The sequence below is a fragment of the Malaclemys terrapin genome, chromosome 1 (genome assembly GCF_027887155.1).
Source record: "Malaclemys terrapin pileata isolate rMalTer1 chromosome 1, rMalTer1.hap1, whole genome shotgun sequence".
Lineage (NCBI taxonomy): Eukaryota > Metazoa > Chordata > Testudines > Emydidae > Malaclemys > Malaclemys terrapin.
In genome coordinates this window covers 73,373,297-73,399,145 of record NC_071505.1, presented here as the reverse complement: position 1 = coordinate 73,399,145, position 25,849 = coordinate 73,373,297, and the positions used below count along the sequence as shown (strand labels likewise).

Here is a 25,849-nt window from a genome sequence, read left to right as displayed (position 1 = left end):
TACGGTTAGTCATTGAAAGGTGTAATAAATATACAATATAGAGTACACACCATTAAAATGCAAATAGTTGTCAAATAGTTATTATACTGTGGAATCCAAAGCTGGGCACAGGAAATAACTTCATTATCTGAGATAACACTGAATGGCAATTACTGGTAAATGTGCACTCCGAGTAGCAAATACTGAATGTATCCATATAGAATATATAGTAATCTGTTTTGCAAAACATTCCTTTTTAAAATTAAATCCATGAAGTAGCTTGTAATGTCAATATGTCTGCTTTAGAGTTTTATAAATGCTCAAAATCTGAATTGCTTTGATTTAAATATGTAGTCAATAATGTATGCTGTATTTGGTTAATGAATGAAACAAACAGAAATTATCTGATTGAAATTTTCTTTCTGTAATTGTCTAATTACATAATGTAAATGAGATAAAAACTTTGTCATTCATATATTTTTCTTTACAAATAACACTTCAAATTTCAATTGGGAAACCGTATATTGCTGTGGTTCATACATTTTCCCAGCATCATTTTTGGCAAAACAAATTTGAAAGACTCTCTACGTTTTATTTCCTCTTTGCCATTTTTCGTGGGATTGCTTCATCTTGATTGAGACCAGAGCATTAGATATTGTACTATTCTATATGTTGCTAAAATGTACAGGAAAGAAAACATCAATAATTTGATTAATTGTTCTAATTATGAAGAGGCTCTTATTAGATTCTAGATAATTTGTACAGCTGCTCAGGAGAAAATGAAACCTAGCCAGGAGGGTAATATGTTACCTATCTATTCTTTTCTATTTTACAGTAGTTTGCCTGCTTCATTGGAGCCAGAAAGTATTGGTCTTGGCAGTGCCAGTAGCAGCCAGGACTCCCTACACAAAGCTCCCAAGAAGAAAGGAATCAAGTCTTCAATAGGACGTTTGTTCGGTAAAAAAGAGAAGGCTCGACTTGGACAGCTCAGTAAGAAATTAGTTGTACCAGGCCTAGGTCATTGTTCCACTGTCATTTTTGTGTTTATGTTTTTGCTTCTTACTTGTTTTCTAAATGGCGTATTCCTCATTTGCATTGGCAGAACCTTTCCATTAAATTTCACTATAGTAATGAGCATATTTGTCAGGAATTTGGTATACTCATGATCTAAATGAAAGGAAATCTATTAAGCTAACAAGCTTCATTGTTTCCTGAGAGTTAGCCTCTTCAATGGGACTACTCACAAGCTTAAAATTAAGCACATGCTTAAATACTTTGTTGTATTAGGGCAAAATTGCTAACAACATACCCTTAACTAATGAAAATAGAAGGGTAATACTTTCTGTTCCCACAGTAATGAGCTTTCTTAATAATGCAATCTGGGAGTTTCTCAAAACTCAGTGTAACAACCCTTCAGTTTTCCAGTCTCTCACTGGGTAGCAGTTCCTGGCTGTTTTGGTCATACCTTGGCTGTCCTCTTGCTATTGGTCACATTTCCCACTGAAACTCCCCATTCTCTTTCTACAGTTCATGCATTTTTCCTCAGCTGCGATCCTCATTTAATTCATTTAATGGCACTAAATCTGCCTATAAGTCTGTCTGGCTTCCACTATGCTTCTTAGTGGACAAACTTTACGGAGCAGAAACGGAGAAAAAACAGTGTTTTCAGGAAATAGGTACTTCAGTCCAGATTGTCATTCTTGACACTAATTTGAAAAAATCTAATTATAATGTCCTTTAGGCTACTGCTCAGAAGGCATATCAGTGAGAATGTGATGTTCTATAGCATCCAGATAGCTGAGAGCCTAAAAAAGATGATAGTTTGACGTGGTCCCGTTGCAACATGCAGCACAGTGACAGAATCATAACATCCATTATAATTCATATTAAAAAGCTTTTTATTATTGTAGGTTTACATTACACTAGTTCGGAATATATTTTCAGCTGTAACTTCATACTCACCATTTTGCTATAGCTGTGTGTATAATCATGAAATCCTTAGTCATTTAAAAGCTTATTGACATCAGTATGAGTTTTGACTTGGTAAGGACTTCATAAGATCTTTTGTCGTAAATTATAACTTAGAAAATATCACTCTTCTTTAGATGGTCTGATTAGTGTTTTGGGAGGGAGGATGGTCTAGTGGTAAGTGGCCTAGCTTGGCATATATAAGACCCAGGTTCAATTCCCTGCTCTACCACAGGCTTCCTGTGTAACCTTAGGCAAGTTACTCAGTTTTTGTGCCTCAGTTCCCTATATGTAATATGGGGATAATAGCACTTCCCTGTCTCTCGGGGGTATTGTGAGCATAACTGCATTAAAAATTGTGAATCATTCAGATACTACAGTAACAGGAACCAGACAAGTCCGTGAGAGAGATTTTAAAAGACTTCACCAATTTGAAATGTATCTGGCTAACTTGAGTGCCTGAAGTTAGAAACCTAAATCCGTAGTGAAATCTGCTCCCGATATATCACAATCAAGAACCACATAACTAAGGTTCCACATAAGGTCATTAAGGTTATTAAGGTCAATCCATCAGTATAAAATCAAAGAATTGAGAATTTTTGTTCTATCTCTCTTATTATGGACACCTATCTTCCTCTCTTTGCCTACTAAAACCCTGTGTTCTTGAAAAAGGACTGAGTTTTAATCATAATTTAGGCTTCACTTGCTGTATCACTAGGGAAAGAATGAAAATCTGATTTATTCAATCATGTGGTAGTTTAGTGCATTTCAAAATCTATTAAATGGGTCTCTCAAGTCAATCTGCATGTTCCCATCTGCACTGATTGAGAATTTTATATCTTTAGACTGGGTTATTAATTCCCATTTACATTCCATGAGACTAATTTTATTGATACTGGCAAATTATACATAATATTGTATTAATTTACAGTAACTCAGAGCCCAGAGGAGAAAGATAAAATAAACGTATTGGTCTTCTATGCTGCTCTTTACAGTGCAGAATGGAAAATTCCTGTAAAGATTGTCACAGAATCAACAGAAGATGACCGTAAATTACTATCGTAATGATACCTAAAAATGTTAATGCTATATATGCGTAATCTGATAAAACACATTTATAATTCCCAAGCACCAACTCATGAAGTTTCAGACAGACGTTAGTGAATATTTGCAATAGATGATTGTCTGGCTATGCCAGAAGGAGAACAGGAGACACTGGATGTGGTTTTAATTAGACTGCAACTTTATTCTTAAAATATCTGGATGTACCCAGCAAATAAAATTGTACAGTGTAGGTAATTCCATTCTCATTTCCCTATGTTTGGGGGCTGCTGTCATCCTTCCCCTTTTCCATCCTGGTCTAGCCATCCCGCTGCTGGGACCCCAACACCTCCTTTCTATGAGGTTTAAAGGGAGCTATGAAGGAGAGAGGGTTGACTTTCTGCTGTACAATTTGTATTTGCCCAAACCCACTTTTTCACTCCTTTAGAGTATGCCTTCTTTAAATCCTTTGCCGATCCACTTTTTATCTGATCTGTATCCCCTGGATATCCATCACAGATTTACATAATGAGTTGTGACATTATAACCTAACCACCATTTCCTAACCTAATAGATCCCCAACTCACTGTGGGGAAGATGAAAAACATGCATTTTAAATAAACATAGCCAGGATCAATAAAACATACTATTACATATAGTAACCAAAAAGAAGCAACAAAAGCATTTTTAGAAGCTATTAAGGGTGATCACTGTGCTACTGAAATACAGAGCAATTTGTTTCCTCTTTAATTTGTAACCAAGGCAGATGAGAAAAGAGAAGGAAATGAAGTCTTTTGTGGCCGGCAGCTTTTATATGCTTACACTAGTATAGAGCTAGTATTTTAAAGGTGATACAAGATAGCAAAAACACACACAAAGTACAATTTTTTACAGAATTGCTTGAATTAGTGCCATAACAACTATAATGATATAGTTATAACTGTATTACAAGCTTCATTAACATTTAGGGGGGTGGGATAGCTCAGTGGTTTGAGTATTAGTCTGTTAAAACCAGGGTTGTGAGCTCAATCCTTGAGGGGGCCATTTAAGGATCTGGGGCAAAAATCAGTACTTGGTCCTGCTAGTGAAGGCAGGGGGCTGGCCTTGACTCAATGACCTTTTAGGGTCCCTTCCAGTTCTATGCAATAGGTATATCTCATATATATTTTTAGGATGCTATGTCATGAGACTTATACATCATTGTACCTCTGACTGCTAAAATCAGATTTTTAATGTGTTGTCACAAATTAACTTGACAAAGGGGAATAAAAACAGTCGTTATTTAACTTCTTTCTTCCGGGTTTCACTAATCTTGATGTGGCCTGTGCAAGTACAAATTTACTATTACAAATATTCATTTTTTCCTGTTATTTGGAAGATACTTTCCCTTTTCTTCAATAAAGCAACAGACAACATTAAATAGATCTTATTGACTAGCCACAGAAAAAATGTTCATTCTTTTTTATATATTCATGTGTGCAGTCATATGCATACGTGTGTGCGCACACATACGCAGACTAACACACAGAGTGAGTGCACTTAAAAAGATCATCTCAGTGCCAAAGATGTTTCTGGTTCCAGCAACTTTAAGTATACATAATATTTCTGGAACCAGTAATATCTCTTAAAAAACATAGATATATGTATATAAATTCTCACAATCTCTCATTTGAGTTATGTTGATAAAAAAACAATACTGGAACATCAGGAGTTTTACCACTGCCTTAAATAGGGCCAAGATTTCACCTTGATAATTTCCTTGTACCAAATTTCTTGTATGTATTCAAGCGAACTGGTTTTCCAGTGCTAAATCTGTTACTCTTGTGAGTTATTATTCTTTCAATATCTGCTAAATTATTTGCATTACTATCCAAAGTCTAATACATTCCTTAGAACATGTTTTACATATTTATACTTTTTTAAAGATTTTTTGGGGGGACTTTGCATCTTTTGTTAACTCATCTGACTTTATTAGCTTGTGCATCTTCTAACATCCTTTTGGAATATCATGCTAAATTTTCTTTTTGTGTTTCTTCTCCTGTTACATATTAGCTATATCTGTCCCTAATACAAACCATACATTACAGTGATTTTTAGATCCCGATTATATAAGCTGATCTGTGTGGGTGCAAGTGTGTGGATCAGTTTGCAAGACAGGAGTGTTATAAAGCACTTATCTCATTCACATAACTCCAGGTTTGCCATGCTTTCTTGGTTATTCAAACAGCACAACTGTATTTTGTAAAAGTATATTATACTAAGAATATTTTCCATTCTGTAAAAGTTACTGAACTCACACTACCTATATCTAAAGCAACTTAATCTGCACAAAAGAGTGTAAGTGATATCTTTACAAGGGTCAGAAGGAAACATATGATAAAGTATTCTATAAAACTTCTATCAAAGGACACTAACAATAAAGCAATGCATGAGGTGATTTTTGTGTGTATGTGTGATCAGATGCATCGCTGCCATCTTGGAAGTTATGTGGCTAATGCCCTGTTTACAATACTGAAAATGTATCCTTGTCCTATAGACAGTTATAACAGTAGAATGATTTATATTTTAAAAGGATGACTTTAAAAAAGGCATTTGTTCTTCAACACCAGCAAACTGATGCACCAATAGATTTTTGCTCTCGCTTGACTGAGCTGCATGTTAAAGTGGTTTGCAAATTTCAGGGTTATATTTCCTCTATGTGATACCCTATATCCATTTGTTTTTGTTTTTTAAAGAAAAATTAGTTGCTTAACGTAACTAATATTGTAAATTCTATTATGTTGTCCGAGATAATGCCAGTATCTAATATATACTAATTCAGGGCCAAAATGTGACTTCAGTCTTGCACGAGGGAGTTACCATAGAGCAGTGGTTCTCAACCAGGGGTTCGTGTACCTCTGGGGGTATTCAGAGGTCTTCCAGGGGGTACAGCAACTCATCTAGATATTTGCCTACTTTACCCCAGTTACCTACATCATGGGCAGTAGCATGGGAGGGGAAGCAGGCTCCACAGAGCTCCTACATCCACCTCTCCCACATGTAGGTGAGAAGTGAGCAGAGCCAGCAGGTTGGGCACTTTAAACTGCTGTTCACTCTCTTCCCTGAGCAGCAGGGAAAATAAGCTGTCACAATATCCCTCCTCACGTGCTCTTGGAACACCACAACAACATACTTTGCTTTTTCAGGGCAGAGCATAGAGTCACAATCTAGCCCTCAGTTTGTAATATGGTTTGACACCAGATAGATAGACAGACAGACAGGTCGGTCTGTCTATCTATCTGTCAATCGCAGTTGATGCATGTGATTAATGCAAAACAAATTAACTGAATTGTAAACATTGTGATTAATCGCAGTTTTAATCACATCGTTAAACAATAATCGAATACCAATTTACATTTATTATAAATATTTTTGAATGTTTTTCTATATTTTCAAATATATTGATTTCAATTACAACATAGAATACCAAGTGTTCAGTCCTCACTTTACATTATTTCGATTACAAATATTCTCACTGTAAAAAAGATAAAACAAAAGAAAAGAAATAGTATTTTTCAATGCACCTCATACAATCCCACTGCATCCTACTTCTTGTTCACTCATACAAACAAGTTTGCTTACATTTGCAGGAGATAATGCTGCCTGCTTCTTATTTACAATGTCACCTGAAAGTGAGTACAGGCATTCACATGGCGCTGTTGTTGCAAGGACTTTACATGCTGAATCAGCTAAACATTCATATGCCCCTTCCTGCTTTGACTTGTAGGCTCTGAAGTTTTATACTGTTTTGTTTTTGAGTGAAGTTATGTAAAAAATAATAATCTACATTTGGAAGTTGCACTTTCATGATAGAGAGACTGCACTACTGTACTGGTATGAGGTGACTTGAAAAATGCTATTTCTCTTGTTTTATCCTTTTTACAGTGCAAATATTTCTAATAAAAATAATATAAAGTGAGCGCTGTACACTTTGTATTCTGTATTGTAACTGAAATCAATATATTTGAAAATGTAGAAAAACATCCCAAAATATGTATAATACATTTAAATTGGTATTCTATTATTGTTTAACAGTATGATTAAAACTGCGATTAATCACAACTTTTTTTTACTCTCATGATTATGTTTTTAATAATTTGACAACCCTATTAGATATCTGTCCTCAAGAAAGGATGATCAGTCCAATGGCTAAGGTACTAAACTGGGACTTAGAAGACTCAGGTTCAATTCCCTGCTTCACCCCAGGCTTCCTCCCCAATCTGGGGCAAATCACTAAGGAAATATCTACACTTTGAGTGGGAGGGGTAATTTCCAGATCAAGAAGACACACCTGTGCTATCTCTGATTGAGCTAGCATGCTAAAAAATAAAGTATAACTACAGTGGCACAACCAATGGGATGGGCTAGCCACCCTGCATATGTCCCTAGTGCCTTGGACAGGTACATACTTGGAGAAGGGAAAGGGCCTCCATGGCTACACTGTTTTTAGTGTGGTAGCTTAATGAAAACTAGCACGGTATGTCTCCTCAAGCTGGGGCCTGTCCTGTAAAACTTACTCATTAGTGAACTGGAAAAAAGAGGTGAAAAGTGAATTGGCAAAGATTGCAGACAATGCAAAATTATTCAAGATAGTTAAGAACAAAGCACACTGTGAGGAGTTACAGGGGGATCTCACAAAATTGGGTGGCTGAGCAACAAAATGACAAATGAAATTCAACATTGATAAGTGCAAAGTAATGGACATTGGAGAAAATAATCCCAACCATACATATATAATGATTGGTTCTAAATTGCATTCTAAGAGATCTTGAAGTCACCTTGCTAGTTCTCTGAAAACTTCTGCTCAATGTCCACCAGTTGTCAAAAAAGCTAACAGTGTTTTATGAACTATTAGGAAAGGGATAGAAAATAAGACAGAAAATATCATAATGTCACTATATAAATACATGGACCAATGCCTTGAGTACTGGGTCCAGTTCTGGTGGGCCCATCTCAAAAAGGACATAGTAGAAATGGAAAAGGTTCAGAGAAGGGCAACAAGAATGATCAAGGGTGTGGAACGGATTCCAGATATGAAGAGAGACTAAAAAGATTAGGGCTGTTCATCTTAGAAAAGAGATGACTTAGCGGGTATATGATAGAGGTCTATAAAATCATGAATGGTGTAGAAAAAGTGAATAGAGAAGAGTTATTTACCCTTTCACATAATATAAAAATTGGGGATTATCCAATGAAATTAATAGGCCGCAGGTTCAATGCAAACAGGAGGAAGTACTTTTTCACACAACTAACCTATTGAATTCATTGCCATGGGATGTTGTGATGGCCCTATATATATATGTATATACATAAAAATAAACTGGATAAGTTCAAGGAGGATAGGTTCGTCAATGACTATTAGCCAAGATGGTCAGGGATACAACACCAGGATCAGGGTGACCCTAAACCTCTGACTACCAGAAGCTGGGAGAGGAAGACAGGACTGGATCATTCCATAACTGCCGTGTTATGTACAGTCCTCCTGAAGCTCTGGTGCAGGTCACTTCAGAGACAGGGATACCAGGCAAGATGGATCATGGTTTGACCCAGTCTGGCAGCTCTTATGTTCTTAACTACACCTTCAGCTTGAAGTACTGACATACCCTTAGTCTCCCTTTGCCTCGGTCCCCCATCTGTGAAATGGGAATAATAGTATTTCCCTCACAGACAGGTGTTTGGAAGTTAAAAACATTACTCAGACCTTTCCAGGTAATGAGAAGGATATATAAAGCCTTTGTCAAGGTTTGGTCAGATTTGTTCCTTAATTCTGTGGTTATAAATAGATAGTAGGTATTCTCAACAAGCAGTAGACTTAAAAAGAGAAAAATAAATAAGTAAAATAAAAATTGGGTTGGGTTGATGAGTGGAATAATCAGAAAAGAACTATGAGGAAATATGTTCCTTTTTGCTTACTGTTTCAACACAGGAGGTTTTATGGAAACAGAGGCTGCAGCACAGGACTCTCTGGGATTAGGCAAACTTGGAACTCAAGCAGAAAAAGACCGAAGACTAAAGAAAAAGTAGGTTGCTTGTTCATTTTATTTTCATCATACGTTGTTCATATTTTGATTTTGTGTGTTGTCCTAGGTATGCACAATTGAAAGCATGACCAAACAAATGACTGTATTTGTCTGACACTGTAGCAGTTGACCATCACGTATATGTGAGTTTTCCCAGGATTATTGTTTTTAAAAGCTCCACATAAAATAACGGAAATATGTGGTAATAAAGTACACTAACACTAAAGTAATGTGGTAATAAAGTACACTTTATAAAGGTAGAATACTTTATCATTCACAAAAAAAACATGAGTTTAAAAGAAAGGAACATTTTTTTAGTTTGACTTTACAGTTTAATTACTATGTCCTGTGCTAACTGTGGTTTTTAAAACTACACATGCAATGAAAGAAATATCTTACTGACTCTTTTTGCCTGGATTATCCAAAAGAAAAAGAGGATGCAAGACTGTTTGCATTATCCATTGAGCATATAATTATTTCAATCTATTATAAAAGACAGTGATTCCCCATAGACATTAGTAACTCTGCTTTCTCTTATGTCTGTCAGAAAATGACAACCTAGCTTTTTGTTCACATACATTATAGAATAATTAAATGCTTTCCGCCACTGCACTAGTTGTAAAACTGATACACTCTGAGTCATAACAGCTGCAAGAAAGTAGGTAGGTTCATTTGGAAAAAAAAAAAAAAAAGCATTGCTCCCCCCCCAAAAAAAAATCTGTTCAGTCTCATAATTCCAGTGTTATTAGAGAACATCTGAGGAGAAAAAGGACACTTCTTAAAAATCACGCTCTGAATACGTTTTTTTTAAAACAAGCTCATTCCTGTTCTTTAATTACTGTTTGAGTGTCAACATTTTACTTCCTAAGACTCTTTTTATCTTTCACATTTACAGTATGCTCATGTATCTCAGTCTTCTGCTGATCTTTTACATGGTTTGATGGATACTTTGCAGAGTATTCTGCCTTTCTGATGAGGAAATTCCAGGGATTTTTTCCAGCCTTTCTGAGTAGTTTTATGTATAGTGTGTGTTTTAACCACTTACTGTGTACCACATGTGGTTATGGTACATGCGATCATTATCGTTAATGTACAAATATGAATGTTCAACTTAAACTGGTCCTAATTTCAGAATCTGTGAATAAGGGTAAAGATGCATTCCTTCAGCATCCTCTCCCAACAGAGAAGAGACTTTGGTCACCAAACTCAGGATACTGTTCTTAAGAATACTACAACAGATCAATCTTTCCTCTGCATCTGGAATTTTTATCTCTAAATCAATTATCAATCACCATTCTGTTATATATTTTATGGAAATTAAACACTTTTTATGGAATTATATTGTAAAAATATCAATTAGTTATCCTTAATTCTGCAAAGCTTCTGCGAAGCCACCACTGGGAACAGACCATATTGGGTGCCATTAGGAATTCAGCATTCACCATGCTACTCATCTATCTTCCAATACTGAGAATAGAAGATACCACAATATGTAACCAGTATTGGCTGAAGTGGCAAATGTTGAGATTTTAAAGGCTACCATTGTTCCCACAAAAATATTTCAAAATATGTCACTTATCTAATTCTGTTAGGTTAGTATTTATTAACAGAATATAAAAGTTTTAATCTATATACAATGGACAACACAGAAAATGCAGATTTACACATTAATTGCATCACACAAATACAATACCTAGAAAAGTCTTGGATTTGGATACATTGGAGAATATACAGGATAATCTATGCCCAGACCTCTTAGTCTAATCTACTCACTCACTCACTCATGCCCGTCACCCCAATCGGGGTATGTGCCACCAACCACAGATCTCCAGAGTTCTCTATCCTGGGCCATTTGCTCTAACTGATTCCAGGTATAGCCCATTTTTATGCTATCAGCCTGAAGGTCCCGTCGCCAGGTGTTTCTTGGACGGCCTCTTTTCCGCTTGCCTTGGGGATTCCACCGCAATGCCTGTCTAGTGATGTTGGTTGGCTGCTTGCGTAGTGTGTGTCCTATCCAGCCCCACCTTCTCCTTCTAATTTCTTCCTCTGCTGGAAGTTGACGGGTCCTCTCCAAGAGGTAGATGTTGCTGATGGTGTCTGGCCTACAGATCTGGAGAATCCTTCTAAGGCAACTATTTATGAAGGTCTGGATCTTCCTGGTGGTTGTTTTAGTTGTCCTCCAGGTTTCAGCTCCATACAATAAGATTGACTTCACGTTGGAGTTGAACAGTCGAATCTTTGTTGCCAAAGACAGCCCTCTGGAGCTCCAGATGTTCTTGAGCTGTAAGAAAGCTGCTCTTGCCTTACCGATCCTTGCTTTGATGTCTGCGTCTGTGCCACCCTGTTGGTCAATAATGCTGCCTAAGTAGGTAAAGGATTGCACTTCTTCCAGAGGACTTCCATTCAGTGTGACTGGGTCATTACTGATGGAGTTAATCTTGAGGATCTTGGTCTTGTCCTTGTGGATGTTGAGGCCAACCTGTGATGACGTGGCTGCCACTACGTTGGTCTTCTCTTGCATCTGCTGTTTGCTATGCGAAAGGAGTGCAAGGTCATCGGCAAAGTCCAGGTCATCAAGCTGGGTCCACAACATCCACTGGCTTCTGTTCCTGCGCTCATAAGTGGATATCTTCATAATCCAATCAATGACAAGGAGAAAAAGAAATGGTGACAACAAGCATCCTTCTCTGACTCCAGTTCGCACCTGGAAGCTGTTTGTAAGCTGCCCTCCATGGATCACTCTACAGTGTATGCCATCATATAAGTTCTTAATCAGGTTAACCACCTTTGCTGGGATGCCATAGTGCCGAAGGAGCTTCCAGAGAGTCTCTCGATCCACGCTATCGAATGCTTTCTCATAGTCAACAAAGTTGATGTACAACGAGGAGTTCCACTCCATAGACTACTCGACTATGATGCGGAGCGTTGCTATCTGGTCCGTGCATGATCTATTTTGCCGGAAACCTGCCTGCTCATCTCATAGCTGTGGATCGACGGCATCCTTCATTCTCTCTAAGAGGACTCAGTTCAAGACCTTCCCTGGCACTGACAGAAGTGTGATTTCTCTGTAGTTGGCACAATTGCTGAGATCTCCTTTCTTGGGGATTTTAATAAGGTATCCCTCTTTCCAGTCTGCCGGAATCACTTCTTCTTTCCATATCTTCTCAAAGAGGGGATACAGCATTTCCACTGAAGCATCCAGATCTACTCTCAGGGCCTCTGCTGGGATATCGTCAGGTCCAGCCGCCTTCCTGTTCTTCATCATAGTGATGGCTTTTCTGATCTCATCTCTAGTTGGTCTGTCACAATTGATTGGAAGGTCTTCGTTGGCTGGATCAATGTCTGGTGGATTTAGTGGTGCTGGTCTATTCAGGAGTTCCTCAAAATGCTCCGCCCATCTATTCATCTGTTGTTCTATTTCTGTTATAGACTTTCCCTGCTTGTCTTTGACGGGACGTTCTGGCTTGCTGAACTTTGCAGACAGTCACTTGGTGATGTCATACAGCTGTTTCATATTACCGTTGTATGCTGCCTGCTCCGCTTCTGCTGCCAGTCCATCCACATAATCTCTCTTATCCTTCCTAATATTCCTCTTCACTGCTCTATGGGCTTCAGCATGCTCTTTTTGCACTTTAGCCTTTGCTGCTCTAGTTCTGCTGTTATTAACTACTGCCTTCTTTTTCTTTCTATCTTCTATCTTAGTCAAGGTCTCTGCTGTGATCCACTCTTTCTGCTGGTATTTCTTGATTCCAGGCACTTCCTGGCATGCTGACCTAAGTGTCTCTCTCACTTTCTGCCATCTGTTGGATACACTGCCTTCCTCTTCCTCAGATCGATCCTGTAGTACTGAAAACTTATTCTTCAGCATCAGTCCAAAATCTTCCTTGATCTTATGATCCTTCAAAAGGCTGACATTGTACTTCACTCTTCTATCTGATGCGTCTATCCAGTTCTTCTTCAACTTCAGCTTCAATCTGGCCACCACTAAGTGATGGTCAGACGCTACGTCTGCTTCTCTTCTCACTCTAATGTCCTGCAAAGATTCTGAACTTCTTGCTAATACAGACATGATCAATGTGGTTTTCTATCGTGCCTGCTGGCAATACCCAGGTACTCTTGTGGATCCGCTTGTGAGGAAAGATGCTACCTCCTATGACCAGGTTATTAAGTGCACACAGATCCACAAATCTCTCTCCATTCTCACTCATCTCTCCCAGAGCGTGGGTCCCCATGACTTGTTCATATCCTGTGTTGTCAAGTCCAATTTTGGCATTAAAGTCTACCATAAGGATGGTGATGTCTTTGTCTGGGAGAATCTCTAATATTTTCTGAAGTCTGTTGTAAAAATAGTCTTTGTCCTCCTCTTCGCTGTCATTGGTTGGAGCATAGCACTGTACAACATTCATCTTAATCCTCTTCATTTTAGTTCTGAAGGATGCTGTGATGATCCTGGAACCCTGTGCCTCCCAACCAATCAGTGCTCTCTGTGCCTGCTTGGACAACATGAAGCCTACTCCCTGTGTGTGGGGTGCGTTGCTCTCTTCATGTCCGGAATACAGCAACAATTCTCCTGTCACAGTCGTCTCTGTCCAGCTTGCGTCCATCTTGTCTCGCTAATGCCTAGTAGGCTCAGGTTGTTGCTCCTCATCTCTGCTGCAACCTGCGCCATCTTTCTTAACTCGTACATGGTCCTCACATTCCATGTACCGATGGTAATCCTCCTGGTTGCAAGAAGGGTAATCGGCTTTGTGGCTTCCTCACGACTTTCACCACCCTGCGTCATGTATCTTCGAGTTGAAGATCCTTCTTTTTCCAGGCTAAAAGTCTCTGTTATCTCTATTTTTGGCATTTCTGTAGCAAGTTAATTTTTTACGGGGTGGAGTTGCTAGCCCCACGCCCAACCCTCCTCCTTTATCCTGACTTGGGACAGGCAGATGGCCCCAAAGGACCTCTCTGGTGGAGTTAGTTTAATCTCCTACAGCCAGATTTTCTCGTGCTGTCCGCTTTTCAAAGTTTTCTCTTCTCCTGTGTCTGTCCTTGGCTCCTTGTGGAGTAGACATAACCAAATCATCCCCCGACATGGTCTCATTTAGGAATCTTTTCTTTGTGATTATGACTCATCCACTTAGAATATAATCTTGGGCTAGTATTTCAGGTGCATATTTTTCCAAATAGTCCAAGATATTAGAAAGTAAAAGTGGCAATTGTACGTACTTACCCTTAATCATATGTTTATATATCTGTCTCCTGAAGGCCTTTGTTCCATCACTTTAGACCTTTAAGAGTGGTCAATCTTTGTAGATTTTGGTTTCTGAATTGTTAAAAGTACTGTTCAGAATTCCTCTAGGTTACTTGCAGAGACAAGTTTGGACATGCTTTGGGTTGATCCATTTACTGAGGTCCTTAATTCATTCAATATATAATTGTATGTCTAAGACTAATACAGAAAAATTAAGAACGTAGTTCACAGGTATTTATTGAATTCTGGACATTACTGGGATAGGGACCTGTGAAATGGATGGTACAGAATTCACGTGTTATCAGATCTGCTTTAGAAAGATAAAGGCATTTAATGTGACTGAGACCTTGAGTGTATTCGAAGTTAAAACAGTCCAATACTTCATTTTTTAAAGCTTTAAGCAGAACGGTTTGTCTCAGTATGTCAGACACCTTTCTTGCCCCCATTTAACAATGCATATCTCCCTCCTTGCATAAATGGAAAGAGTTTTTCTTAGCTGAGAGATGAATACCAATTTTGGTAATATAAGTGAGAGAGATATTTAGTGTCTCACATTAATAATAGTAAAAATATAGTGTACTGACAGGACCTTATCTATAAACAATGTGGTATCTTTATAAAAGGTAAGTGAGAGAGTTTAACTTTATTAAACTGTCTTGTTTTCTAGTGGCACAGCAACTAAGTTTGAGATCAAGCCTTTTGCTTGACTCTTTGCTTCTGTTGATCAGGGCCTGTGAACACTGCAAAGAAAGCAAGCTCAGACCCTGAAGGGGAAGAAGCAGCTTACAGATCTTTGTAGTGATTCCTGCCCCTTAGCTGGAAGGACAGATATGAGAAAAGGGCAAAGAAGCATTGTCTAGTAATTACCATACAGCACTGGGAGGTAGGAGATCTGGATTCTGTGCTGTCTTTGCCACAAACTTGCTATGTGATCTCCCAGTCCTGTATGGTAATTATGGGAATACAATGATTTAATGAACAGGTGACTTTAATAAAGAAGAATATAGACCACCACCTTCTACTGGATAACATCACATCTGCTCATTCTTAAGCCCTACCATTATATTGCTTGCAGCTCAGACACTGCTTCTTCTTAAACCACAATATTTCCAGGGGAACTCAGAGGAACACTCTCTCAGGGGAAAAATGCCTTAAACTTAGAACTCTTAAAAATTTTACATTCTGGATTATATTTCTAATTAAATTTACATTATGCTATTTTAGCTCTCTAGCCCTGACTATTTACATATGCAAAATAAATTGTTGAACAATATCTTTTATTCTAAGTTTCCTGAGAGACTACTACACTTCTGCATATCAAATCCCACCCTTGTTGTTATAGTGTAATCAACATATTATTGCACTTCAAAGTTTGCCTACTTCCTGCTTAGAGGATACTATTTGGCATTATATATTTCTATGTATTTGAATTAACTACTTACACACCATTAAAGTGAAATGAAGAACCTTACTCAGTGATAGGCAAGACTTTTGTAGACCTCCCTAAAGAGCCAATTTTCATCCTAGGAATTTGGTTGTTACAGTTAGTCATTAGCTATGAATCCTTATCCTAGGACTTCAAAGACACAGGAAACTAGCTCTTTAGAATTTGATAATTTAATCCTATCATGGTGCTAAAATTGATGCAATAATACAGCCATTAGTTAGATGAATCATCTACACATTCATAAAGTTATGTATGTTTTCGGTGAAGCCTGACCACAAAAGACACATGATGTAATAAGACACATTAATTTAAGTATTTTAGAGTTGTATTATTTGTAACTTAAATGTAGTTTAATGTTCAGAGCATAGAAGTGAATTTCAGGACTCTTCTGAGTTTATTCCTATTCTTCGAGGGATTTACTGTGCAGTTTTTGCAAATCTACCTCTTACACCTAATTATAACCTTAAAGATCTGTTAGAAGGATTAATAAATTTCTGTAGAGAGCTTTAAGAACTTGTGATGAAAGGTACTATAGAACGGCAAACTATTATTATCTAAAAGAAACTTGGTTAAGAATAGAGAAATAGATTTATTCTTACATTTGTTAAGATTTGTTTGCAGTGGTATTATTGTAGCCATGTTGGTCCCAGGATACGAGAGAGACAAGATAGGTGAGGTAATGTCTCTTATTGGACCAACTTCTGTTGGCAGAATGTACAAGCTTTCGAGTTACACATAACCAAATCATCCTCTTCTTAAGGTTTGGGGAAGGAAGCAGAGCATTTGAGCTAAATACAAGTTGGGACAGATTGTTAAGCAGAAAGAGTAACACAGGTTGGAGGCTGGCACTTGAAATGAAGTGGGCAAATTGGGGGTTAGATTGTTATGCATAAAAGATTTGAAGTGGACAATTAAGGTCAGCAGGCAGGGTGGTGTGTTACAGATTGTTGTAATGAGCCCTAAAAGCAGTGTCCCTGTTAAGTCCATGTTTTTTTGGTGTCAAGCAGAGTTATGAATTTAAGTTTCCAGGTTTGCCTTTTGAAGGTGTTGTGTAGGTTTCCTTTTGAGGACAACTATTGAAAGATCAGCTATAGAGTGATTGCTTTATGAAAAGAGTTTCCCCCACAGGTGATACAGTGTTTTTGCTTTTTATCATTTTTCTCTGTGAATTCATTCAAGATTATCTGGTTTCACATGCATAGTTGTTACTGGGGCATTTGTTGCAATGGATACACCAGATGTTGTGATAAGCATGTGTAGGACCCATAAATCTTAAAAAAGTATGTTGTGAGGGTATTGATCATCATAGCTGTCGAGATTTGTCTACAGATTTTGCATCTGTTGTTCTGGCAGGGCGTGGTGCTGCTTTGAGTTGGTGTGTCCTGGTCTATGGGGAGCTTGTTGAGGCTGGAGGATTGTTTGAAGGTCAGAAGAGGGGGTTCAGGAAAGATTTATTTCAGAATGTCATCCCCATCAAATATGGGCTGTAATTGTTTGATGTACCTCGCATGGATTCCATCATGGGGTGGCAGGTGACAACTAGGGGTCAGGGATTTTTTTCCCTCTGTACTGAAGCAGGTTCTCCCAAGTATTTGGATGGCCCTTTCCATGATGGGATCTACTTTTCTGGTGGAGTGTCCTTATTTAGTGAAGGCATTTTAAGTGTGTTTAGGTGTGTATCCAGGACTTTCTCTCCAGAGCAAATTCTGTGGTATGTGAGTTGTAGATAACAGATTTTTTGGTGTGTCTGGGACGGTCACTGGATCTGTGGAGGTAAATTTGGTGACTGGTGGGTTTCTCATATATAGTTGTTTGTAGGGTTCCATTTTTAAGCTAACTCTGGTATCCATGAAGTTGATGCTGGTGTTGGGTATTCTGTAGGGAGTTTGATGAATGGGTGGTGGTTATTGAAATTGTGATGGAAATCAGTGGGGGAGTTTAGATCTTCTGTCCAGACTCCAGAGGATGAAAATATCATTGATGTATCTCAGGCATATCACTGGTTTTGTTAAGAATGTGCATTCTTACATTTTGTCTGATATATGGTATAGAGAAGATAAACAATGCTGAAATGTGGCCTAGATAATTGCATTATTTGCTATCAATATAAACTAGTCCTGATAACCCAGCTTGGCTTATCACACACAGAACTTGCCAACACTTATTTTTCTCATAGCTGGAATCCGTTCCACACCCTTGATCATTCTTGTTGCCCTTCTCTGAACCTTTTCCATTTCTACTATGTTCTTTTTGAGATGGGCCAACCAGAACTGGACCCAGTACTCAAGGCATTGGTCCATGTATTTATATAGTGACATTATGATATTTTCTGTCTTATTTTCTATCCCTTTCCTAATAGTTCATAAAACACTGTTAGCTTTTTTGACAACTGGTGCCACAGGACCCTCTGTTGCTTAGAACTGTACATAGTATTCCAGTATTTGTCTCACCAATGTCATATACAGAGGTAAAATCACCTCCCAACTCCTACTGACCACTTGTTATACATCCCAAGATCACATCTTCCCTTTTTGTCACAGCATTGCACTGGGTGCTCATGTTCAATTGCTTGTTCATCCTTTTCAGAGCCACTGCTTTCCAGGATATAGTCCCCCATTCTATTGATATGGCCTGCAAACATTGTTCCTAAATGTATAACTTTGCACTTAGCTTATTAAAATGCGTTTTGTTTGAATGGGTTCAGCTTACAAAGTGATTCAATCGATCTGAATAATTATTTAACATTCCACCAATGTTTGTGTCATCTGCACATTTTATTAGCAGTGATTTTATATTTACTTCTAGATCATGAATGAAAATGAGGAATAGCAGTTTTGGTCCCTGTGGAACCTTATTAGATAATTCTCCATTAATGATTACTTTTTTGAGATCTCCTATTCTATTTGTGACAATTAGGGCAAACTGCAAAGAATGGGGCAGACAATCCCCAATACTTAGCTTTACCAAGCCAGCATAAAACAGCTTCTATAATACTTCTCTGGTTACCCAGAAGACAAAACACAGTTCCCTTTAGCAACCCAGCTCTGGGCTTCCACCCAGACACCCAAGTCAAATATGATGAAAATTACTGAAAATGTTATTCATCATATTAGAAAGTTCTATCAGTTCCAAGGGATCGGATATATTACCTCCCATGTTAATGAATATTTCAGATCTTACCCAAATACACACTTACAGCCAATTCTTATTAACTAAACTAAATTTTATTTTAAAAGAAAAGAGAGAATATTAGTTAAAAAGATTAGTATACATACAGACATGAGTACAGTTCTGAGATTAGTTTCATAGTAGAGATGGTGAGCTTTGTAGTTGCAAATAGTTCTTTCAGAAATAGTCCATTGGTTATAGTCCAGTGTTCATATCCAGGGAGAGCCTGGTGGAGATCTCAGTCTTATGACTCAAGCTTCCCCTGCATAAAGCATCAAGCAGATCTGAGATTAAAAGGATCAGGTCCCAAGAGTTTTTTATATAGTTCCTGGGCAGCACAGAGTCCTTGACTGAACAATAGGCCTTTGATGTAACCTTGTGTTTCCCAGACATCATCGGTAATTAACTACATGGATTAACATAAGGTAATTTATATATTAAGTAGTTCCTATATAGCTTACCACAAACTTTAAAGAGACATACAGACAATGACATTATTTCACTCACATTTCATCTAAATGTTAATATTTCCTTTTGATCTCTGAATCAATAGCTATAGTAATAGACAGAAACTTTCTGTTCACATGGATAACATCTAACAAGATATAAGTAAACATATATGAGAATCAATATCACCTCTGATTCTCTAACAATACAGGTTTTCATTTAAAAGTTCTAGCCTATCTAACATGGAATGGCCCGAATTACCATTTACATACTTTTCTAACATGTCTCTAAAAGTGGAATCTGAGTCATTTAGCCTGCGAGCTGTTTAACTCTCTCTGGCCATGTGTCATACAGTTCTTAATCTGTTTAATGTGTGCTTTATTGATATTGTATAGTGTTATCTTTTTAACAACAATGTTTTGCGGTGCTAAGTCAACCACCTTACAAAAGTTTAAGTATATTACATCTATGCAGGCACTTGTAACCTCATCAGTGATTTTATATTTATCCATCATAATGGAGACCAAAATAGTTACCTCATGTTGCGTATAATACCTTTTGTCAAAATATTATCTTTCATTTTGTTTGTTTAACTACTGGCTGCATGAGACTTCAGGCATATGTCTTCCAAACTGAAGTCCCCCATGATAACACAACTTTTTCTTTCTACACATTGCAGACAGGTGCTTAAGAAGTAACTCATTTTCTTCTGGTTTGATTTGGTGATCTGTAACAGACCACCCCACATGGTACCACTTCCTGGGCTTTGTTTGTTAGTACATTGATCCATATGCATTCAAGATCCTGCACTTCTGAGTTATCAACAACTCTAGAACAGGTTGTGGTGTCTTTAATGTAGAGAGTACCCCCTTTCTCCCCTCCTCCCCCCAAACATACCTTTTTTAGCTATCTTTCGTAAAAGATTATAAACAGATTTTAGCATTGCAATCACACAAATTATCCCACCAGACAGGGCCATCCCTAGGTGGGTGCGGGGCCCAGGACATTAGAATCTCGGTGCCTATCTGCTGTGGGGGGATGCTCCCCCTGGCTCCGCCCAGGCCCTGCCCCCACTCCACCCCTTCCCCCAAGGCCCCACCCCCACCCTGCCTTTTCCCGCCCCGCCTCTTCCCCATCCAGTTCCACCCCCTCCCCCAAGCATGCTGCACCCTTGCTCCTCCCCCGCCCCCAGCACCTCCTGACACTGTGAAACATCTGATCCGTGGCAGGCGGTAGGTGCTGGGAGGGAGCGGGAGGTTCTGGTAGGGGGGCTCTTCCTCCCCGCCTGCCTGCCCACCTCCCTGTTCGCCGCCTCAGCCAGCTTGCCCACTCCTGCATGCGGGACCCCCCAAAGCGCAGAGCCTGGGGCGGTTGCCCTGATTCGCCTGACTCAAGGGACGGCTCTGCCACCAGGTTTCAGTAATGACAGTTATATCGAATTAATACTACAGTCATCTAGGGTCAAATTTCAAATGTAGTCACTTTATCTACATTTCCACGATATGGCATTACAAAAAACAAATAACTATCTATTTTCATGCACGAACTGGTAAACATGTAAGCAGTCAACCATTATCTACATAATGGCACATTATGTGCATAAAATTACTTACAAACATTAATTAGAGACTTAACTTTGGCAATTTATATTTTAAAATAGAAAACCTGTCAAATATAAAATAGTATTAAAATTCTTGTTTAAATGTATAATTAGCTATAAAAATAAAAAGTTATTATGTTTAAAAAGTTCCTCCACCTACACTGACTTGCAACTCCATGCTTCCAACTTGTCTGTGCACTCTCTACTACAGAGAGGGTCATTTAATTTGCTCCTGTAGAGAGGGCTAGCATAAGGCATGGTTTAAGTAGGCTGATCTCCCATACGGAGGTGGAGGTCACCTCATATGCACTGCTATCATAGCCTCAAACAGTCTCATCTGGTACTCCTTCAGCAGATCCTCTGGCTGAATTATTCCCCATATTACCAAAGTTGTCTGTATAAATCAACCACCCCTTCCGCAGAGCGCACTGATAAGTTCCAACTCTGAAGATGACATATTGCTTGTGCTCTGTGATGCATCTGTCAATATCAGTCTTAGAACAGAAGCCACAATATTACCTACAGGCAGAGGTGTCCTCATAACAATCAGTTCGCCCTTACTACATTTTGTTGTACTGTCCTAGTCCTTAGTCTAACAGGAACACTAGGGTGAGTCAAGGTCAAGGTCAAGAGCTGACCTTGTTTTTCCTCTGCTTTTGTTTGGCTTCAATCTGAATGACAATATTCTCATTCTGATTTTTTAAAATGATTTTTTAAACAGTAATCTAAACCTTCAGTCTATACTCCATGCCCCAAAATAGGCTTGAACATTAAAGTTCATATTTACCAAGGAGAATAGATATAGAAAATATTCCATACCGTGGATATGTTTTTGGAACCCTTATTCTAGTTAATTACACAATCCACAATTAGGCTTTGTATTTGCAAAATGCAAGTTTTTGCTTTTAACGCAGGCAGCAAAAAAAAAAAGCCTTGATCATGCAGAGACTTATGCACATGTTTACACATATGCATAAGTCGTTGCAAGATCAAGGACTGACTGATCCACTCTACAAAACTCCCTATATTCATAGAAACTCTGTGTTTGCTATACCAGATACCTATATCTGTTCATAAATCTTCATTATTTCACTAACAATTTTTTAGCCTTTAATCCAGAAATACTGCAGCTTGGCTGAGTCTAGTCACAAACTAATCATAATTTATTACAGGAATGCACATATCAAGAAAGAACAATTTCCATGTTAAATAAAAGGGAGACTTTGTTATTTAGTTTCATTTTTCTTTTTATAGAGCAAAAAGGATTGTTGCCTAGTTACATTCCTAATAGTGCTAAATTCCTTTTCTTTCCTTTTGCTGATTTTTCTATTGTTTAATTTCTTGAAAAATTGGGAGAGGATGTAGAAAAGAAACACAGACATGATTTCAGGGCTAGAGAAAATGCCTTACACTGAGACACTTAAGGAGCTCAAAAAGAAGATTGAGAAATGAGTTGATTACAGTGTATAAGTACCATGGCAAGGAGAAAATACTGGGTACTAAAGGTCTCTTTAATCTAGTGGAGAAAGGCATAATAAGAGCAAATAGCTAGAAACTGAAAACAGATTAATTCAAATTAGAATTAAGGCAAAAAATGTTAACAGAGATGGTGACTAACTACCATCGGAACAAACTGCCAACGGAAGTGGTAAATTCTCCTTTTCTTGAGGTCTTCAAATGAAGACTAGATGCCTTTCTGGAAGTTATGCTTTAATCAACCACAAGGCATTGGGCTCAAAACAGAGGTAACTGGGTGAAAATGAATTGCCTGTGATATACAAGAGGTCAGACTAGATCAGGGGTCGGCAACTTCTGGCACGTGGCTCGCCAGGGTAAGCACCCTGGCAGGCCAGGCCAGGTTGTTTACCTTCCGTGTCCGCAGGTTCGGCCGATCGCGGCTCCCACTGGCTATGGTTCGCCGCTCCAGGCCAATGGGGGCAGTGGGAAGCAGCGGCCAACACATCACTCGGCCCGCGCTACTTCCCGCTGCCCCCATTGCCTTGGAGCGGCGAACCGCAGCCAGTGGGAGCCACGGTCGGCCGAACCTGTGGATGCGGCAGATAAACAAACTGGCCCGGCCTGCCAGGGTGCTTACCCCGGCAAGCCGCGTGCCAGAGGTTGCCAACCCCTGGACTAGATGATCTGATGCTCTCAGCTATACACATATACAACTCCTGTAACTTCAGTGGGGTTTTATAGGTGTGACTGAGAGCAGAATTTGGTTTAGTACATTCTTAAGTGGAAAAACTCTCTTTGCCCACTGCAGTATAAAAGTGCTTTTCCTAATGATGTTGTTAATTACATGCATTTTTTAAAATTAATCAAAATTGCATTAATTAAGCTCTTTGTAATTGCCAGCCATCTAAATGTTCTCATATTTGTAACATTTATAAAAACCTATTATCCTGTAAGTGTGCATTCTTTGTTGTGTATTAGTCCTTAAGAATAATTTTTATTTCATGCCTTATTATTTTTAATTGTCCTTCATTTAATTTCTTTCCTTTGTATCTGCTCTCATGACGAATCGTTTGATGTAAGAGCTCCCAAGCCTTTTTTCCCCTTTTTGCAAACAAAAGATGCATTCAATACCTCTTGTTGCCATAAAAAAAGTGCATTCTGTGGCCCCAGTCGGGCTAGGACAGGGGTGAGCAAACTTTTTGCCCCAAGGGCCACATCTGGGTATGGAAATTGTACGATGGGCCATGAATGCTCACGAAATTGGGGTTGGGGTGTGGGGGAGGGGGGAGGGTTCTGGCTGGGGGTGTGGACTAAGGGTGGGGTCAGAAATGAGGAGTTCAGGGTGCGGGAGGGGGCTCCGGGCTGGGGTGGGGTCTTGGGGGGTGCGGGCTCTGGGGTGGGGGTGGGGTTGAGGGGTTTGAGGTTAGGAGGATGCTCTGGGCTGGGATGAAGGGGTTCAGAGGGCCGGAGGGAGATCAGGGCTGGGGCAGAGGGTTAGGGCACGGGGGGGTGAGGGCTCCAGCTGGGGGTGCAGGCTTTGGGGTGGGGCTGGGGATGAGGGGTTTGGGGTGCAGGCTCCAGGCCATGCTTACCTCAAGTGGCTCCCGGAAGCAGCAGCATGTCCCCACTCGGGCTCCTACGCAGAGGTGCGGCCAGGTGGCTCTGCTGCGTGCTACCCCGTCCTCAGGCACCGCCCCTGCGGCTCCCATTGGCTGTCGTTCCTGGACAATGGGAGCTGCAGGGGCGGCGCTTGGGGCTGGGGCAGCATGTGGAGCAGAGCCCCCTGACTGCCAGAGGGGAGACATGGCGCTGCTTCTGGGAGCCGCACGGAACGGCCCCTGACTCTGCTCCTCTGGAGTGCCGGAGCAGGGCAAGCCCCAGACCCCGCTCCCCAGCAGGAACTTGAGGGCCAGATTAAAATGGCTGACGGGCTGGATGCGGCCCACGGGCCATAGTTTGCCCACCCCTGGGTTAGGAGAACCACAGAGTGCCTTGTTGAAGTCAGTGAGACATTGCATTCATGAACCCATACTGTTCTCCTTGCAGGATCAGGGTCTAATTTTTGTTTTATGTAAATAAGAACTTTTTTTCTTTCAAGTTAGTTCCATTTCAAAACATATTTTCCCTCCATTTATTGAAGTATCTTTCTGAAACAGTCAGTAAAGCCTCTACCAATATTTTCCCTTAATATTATTAATATGTGATGCTAAATTAGATATTGGGGGGACCGTCTCTTTCCTGTACCCAAAATAGTAATTGCTTTCATTAAAATACTGTACACTTACAAATGTAATGATATTAAAGAGAGAAGGTGGGTGAGGTAATATTTTTTGTTGGACCAACTTTTGTTGGTTACAGGGACAAGCTTTCGAACTTACACAGAGCTCCTCTTCAGGTCTGGGAAATGTGTCAAGAGAATGTCTACACTACAATTAAAACCCCACAGCTGGCCCAAGCCAGCTGACTCAGGATCACGGGGCTTGGGCTCAGAGTCTGTTTAATTGCAATGTAGAAGTTCAGGGTGGGCTGCAGCCCAAGCTCTGGGACCTCTCCCACCTCACAGGGTCCTACAGCTTGGGCTCCAGTTTTAGCCCGAATGTCTACATCACAATTAAATGGCCCCTTCGCCTGAGCCCGTGAGCCTGAGTCAGCTGGGACAGGACGGCCGTGGATTTTTTAATTGCCGTGTAGATGTACCCAGAGTGCAGAGCTGTAACCAGGGCAGGATGAGCGGAGCAGCCGCCCAGGGCGCAAAGCAGTGGGTGGCAGGAAAATGGGGTGCAGTGGGTGTTGGTGGGGCCAGCCTCATGCAGAGACTAGGGAGAGGGACATGCAGGGTTATTGTCCCCCCCCCGAAGTGTGTACCAGTCCCAGCACTCTAGTGCCTGCCAGAGTTACTCCCCGCTCAGCAGCGAAGCACCCAGGATCTGCCCGCTGCAGCTGAGTCCACTCAGAGCGCGGTGGGAGTGGAAGGCAGTCGGGTTCTATATTTCTTTCAAATTCCAATGAAAGCAGTACATAATTTCATTCTTCCTACTTATGGAAAACTGTTTCCTTTTGAATACAGGGTTTGTGAAAAATAAACAGAGGGACACAGAGATCCCTCTTGCCAAATGTTTGAATCCTTTCTCCCTATACAGTATAAGGAGGCTTACCTCAACTAACAGCAATTTCTGAGCTAGACACAAGTAAGAAAAGCAAAACAAGGCCTCAACCCTGCAATCTGATCTATGCTGGTAGGGCAAGCACTCATGCAGCATCCCAGTGACTTCAGTGGAAGGACCCTCATGGATGTAAGTGTGTACTCGTGGATCCAACTGTGCCTTAAATCCTGATTCTGCCATCAACGGGACACCGTACAGACACAAAAGTCCTGCCATGTCAGTCCCTTCATAGGATGGGAGACTACGGGAATAAGGGAGAAAGAGACGAAAGACAGCAGG

General features: G+C 39.8%; 1 protein-coding gene across 8 annotated transcripts in view; it reads left to right on the top strand.

Annotated features, from left to right (window-relative positions):
• PPFIA2 (PTPRF interacting protein alpha 2) overlaps positions 1-25,849 on the top strand; it is a 642,959-nt gene that overhangs the window by 565,918 nt on the left and 51,192 nt on the right. For all 8 annotated transcript variants that reach the window (XM_054027372.1, XM_054027381.1, XM_054027368.1 and 5 more), the window contains 2 exons: positions 815-969; positions 8,954-9,047. In XM_054027372.1, coding sequence (XP_053883347.1) covers positions 815-969; positions 8,954-9,047 — 249 coding nt within the window. The remainder of the gene's footprint in view (positions 1-814; positions 970-8,953; positions 9,048-25,849) is intronic.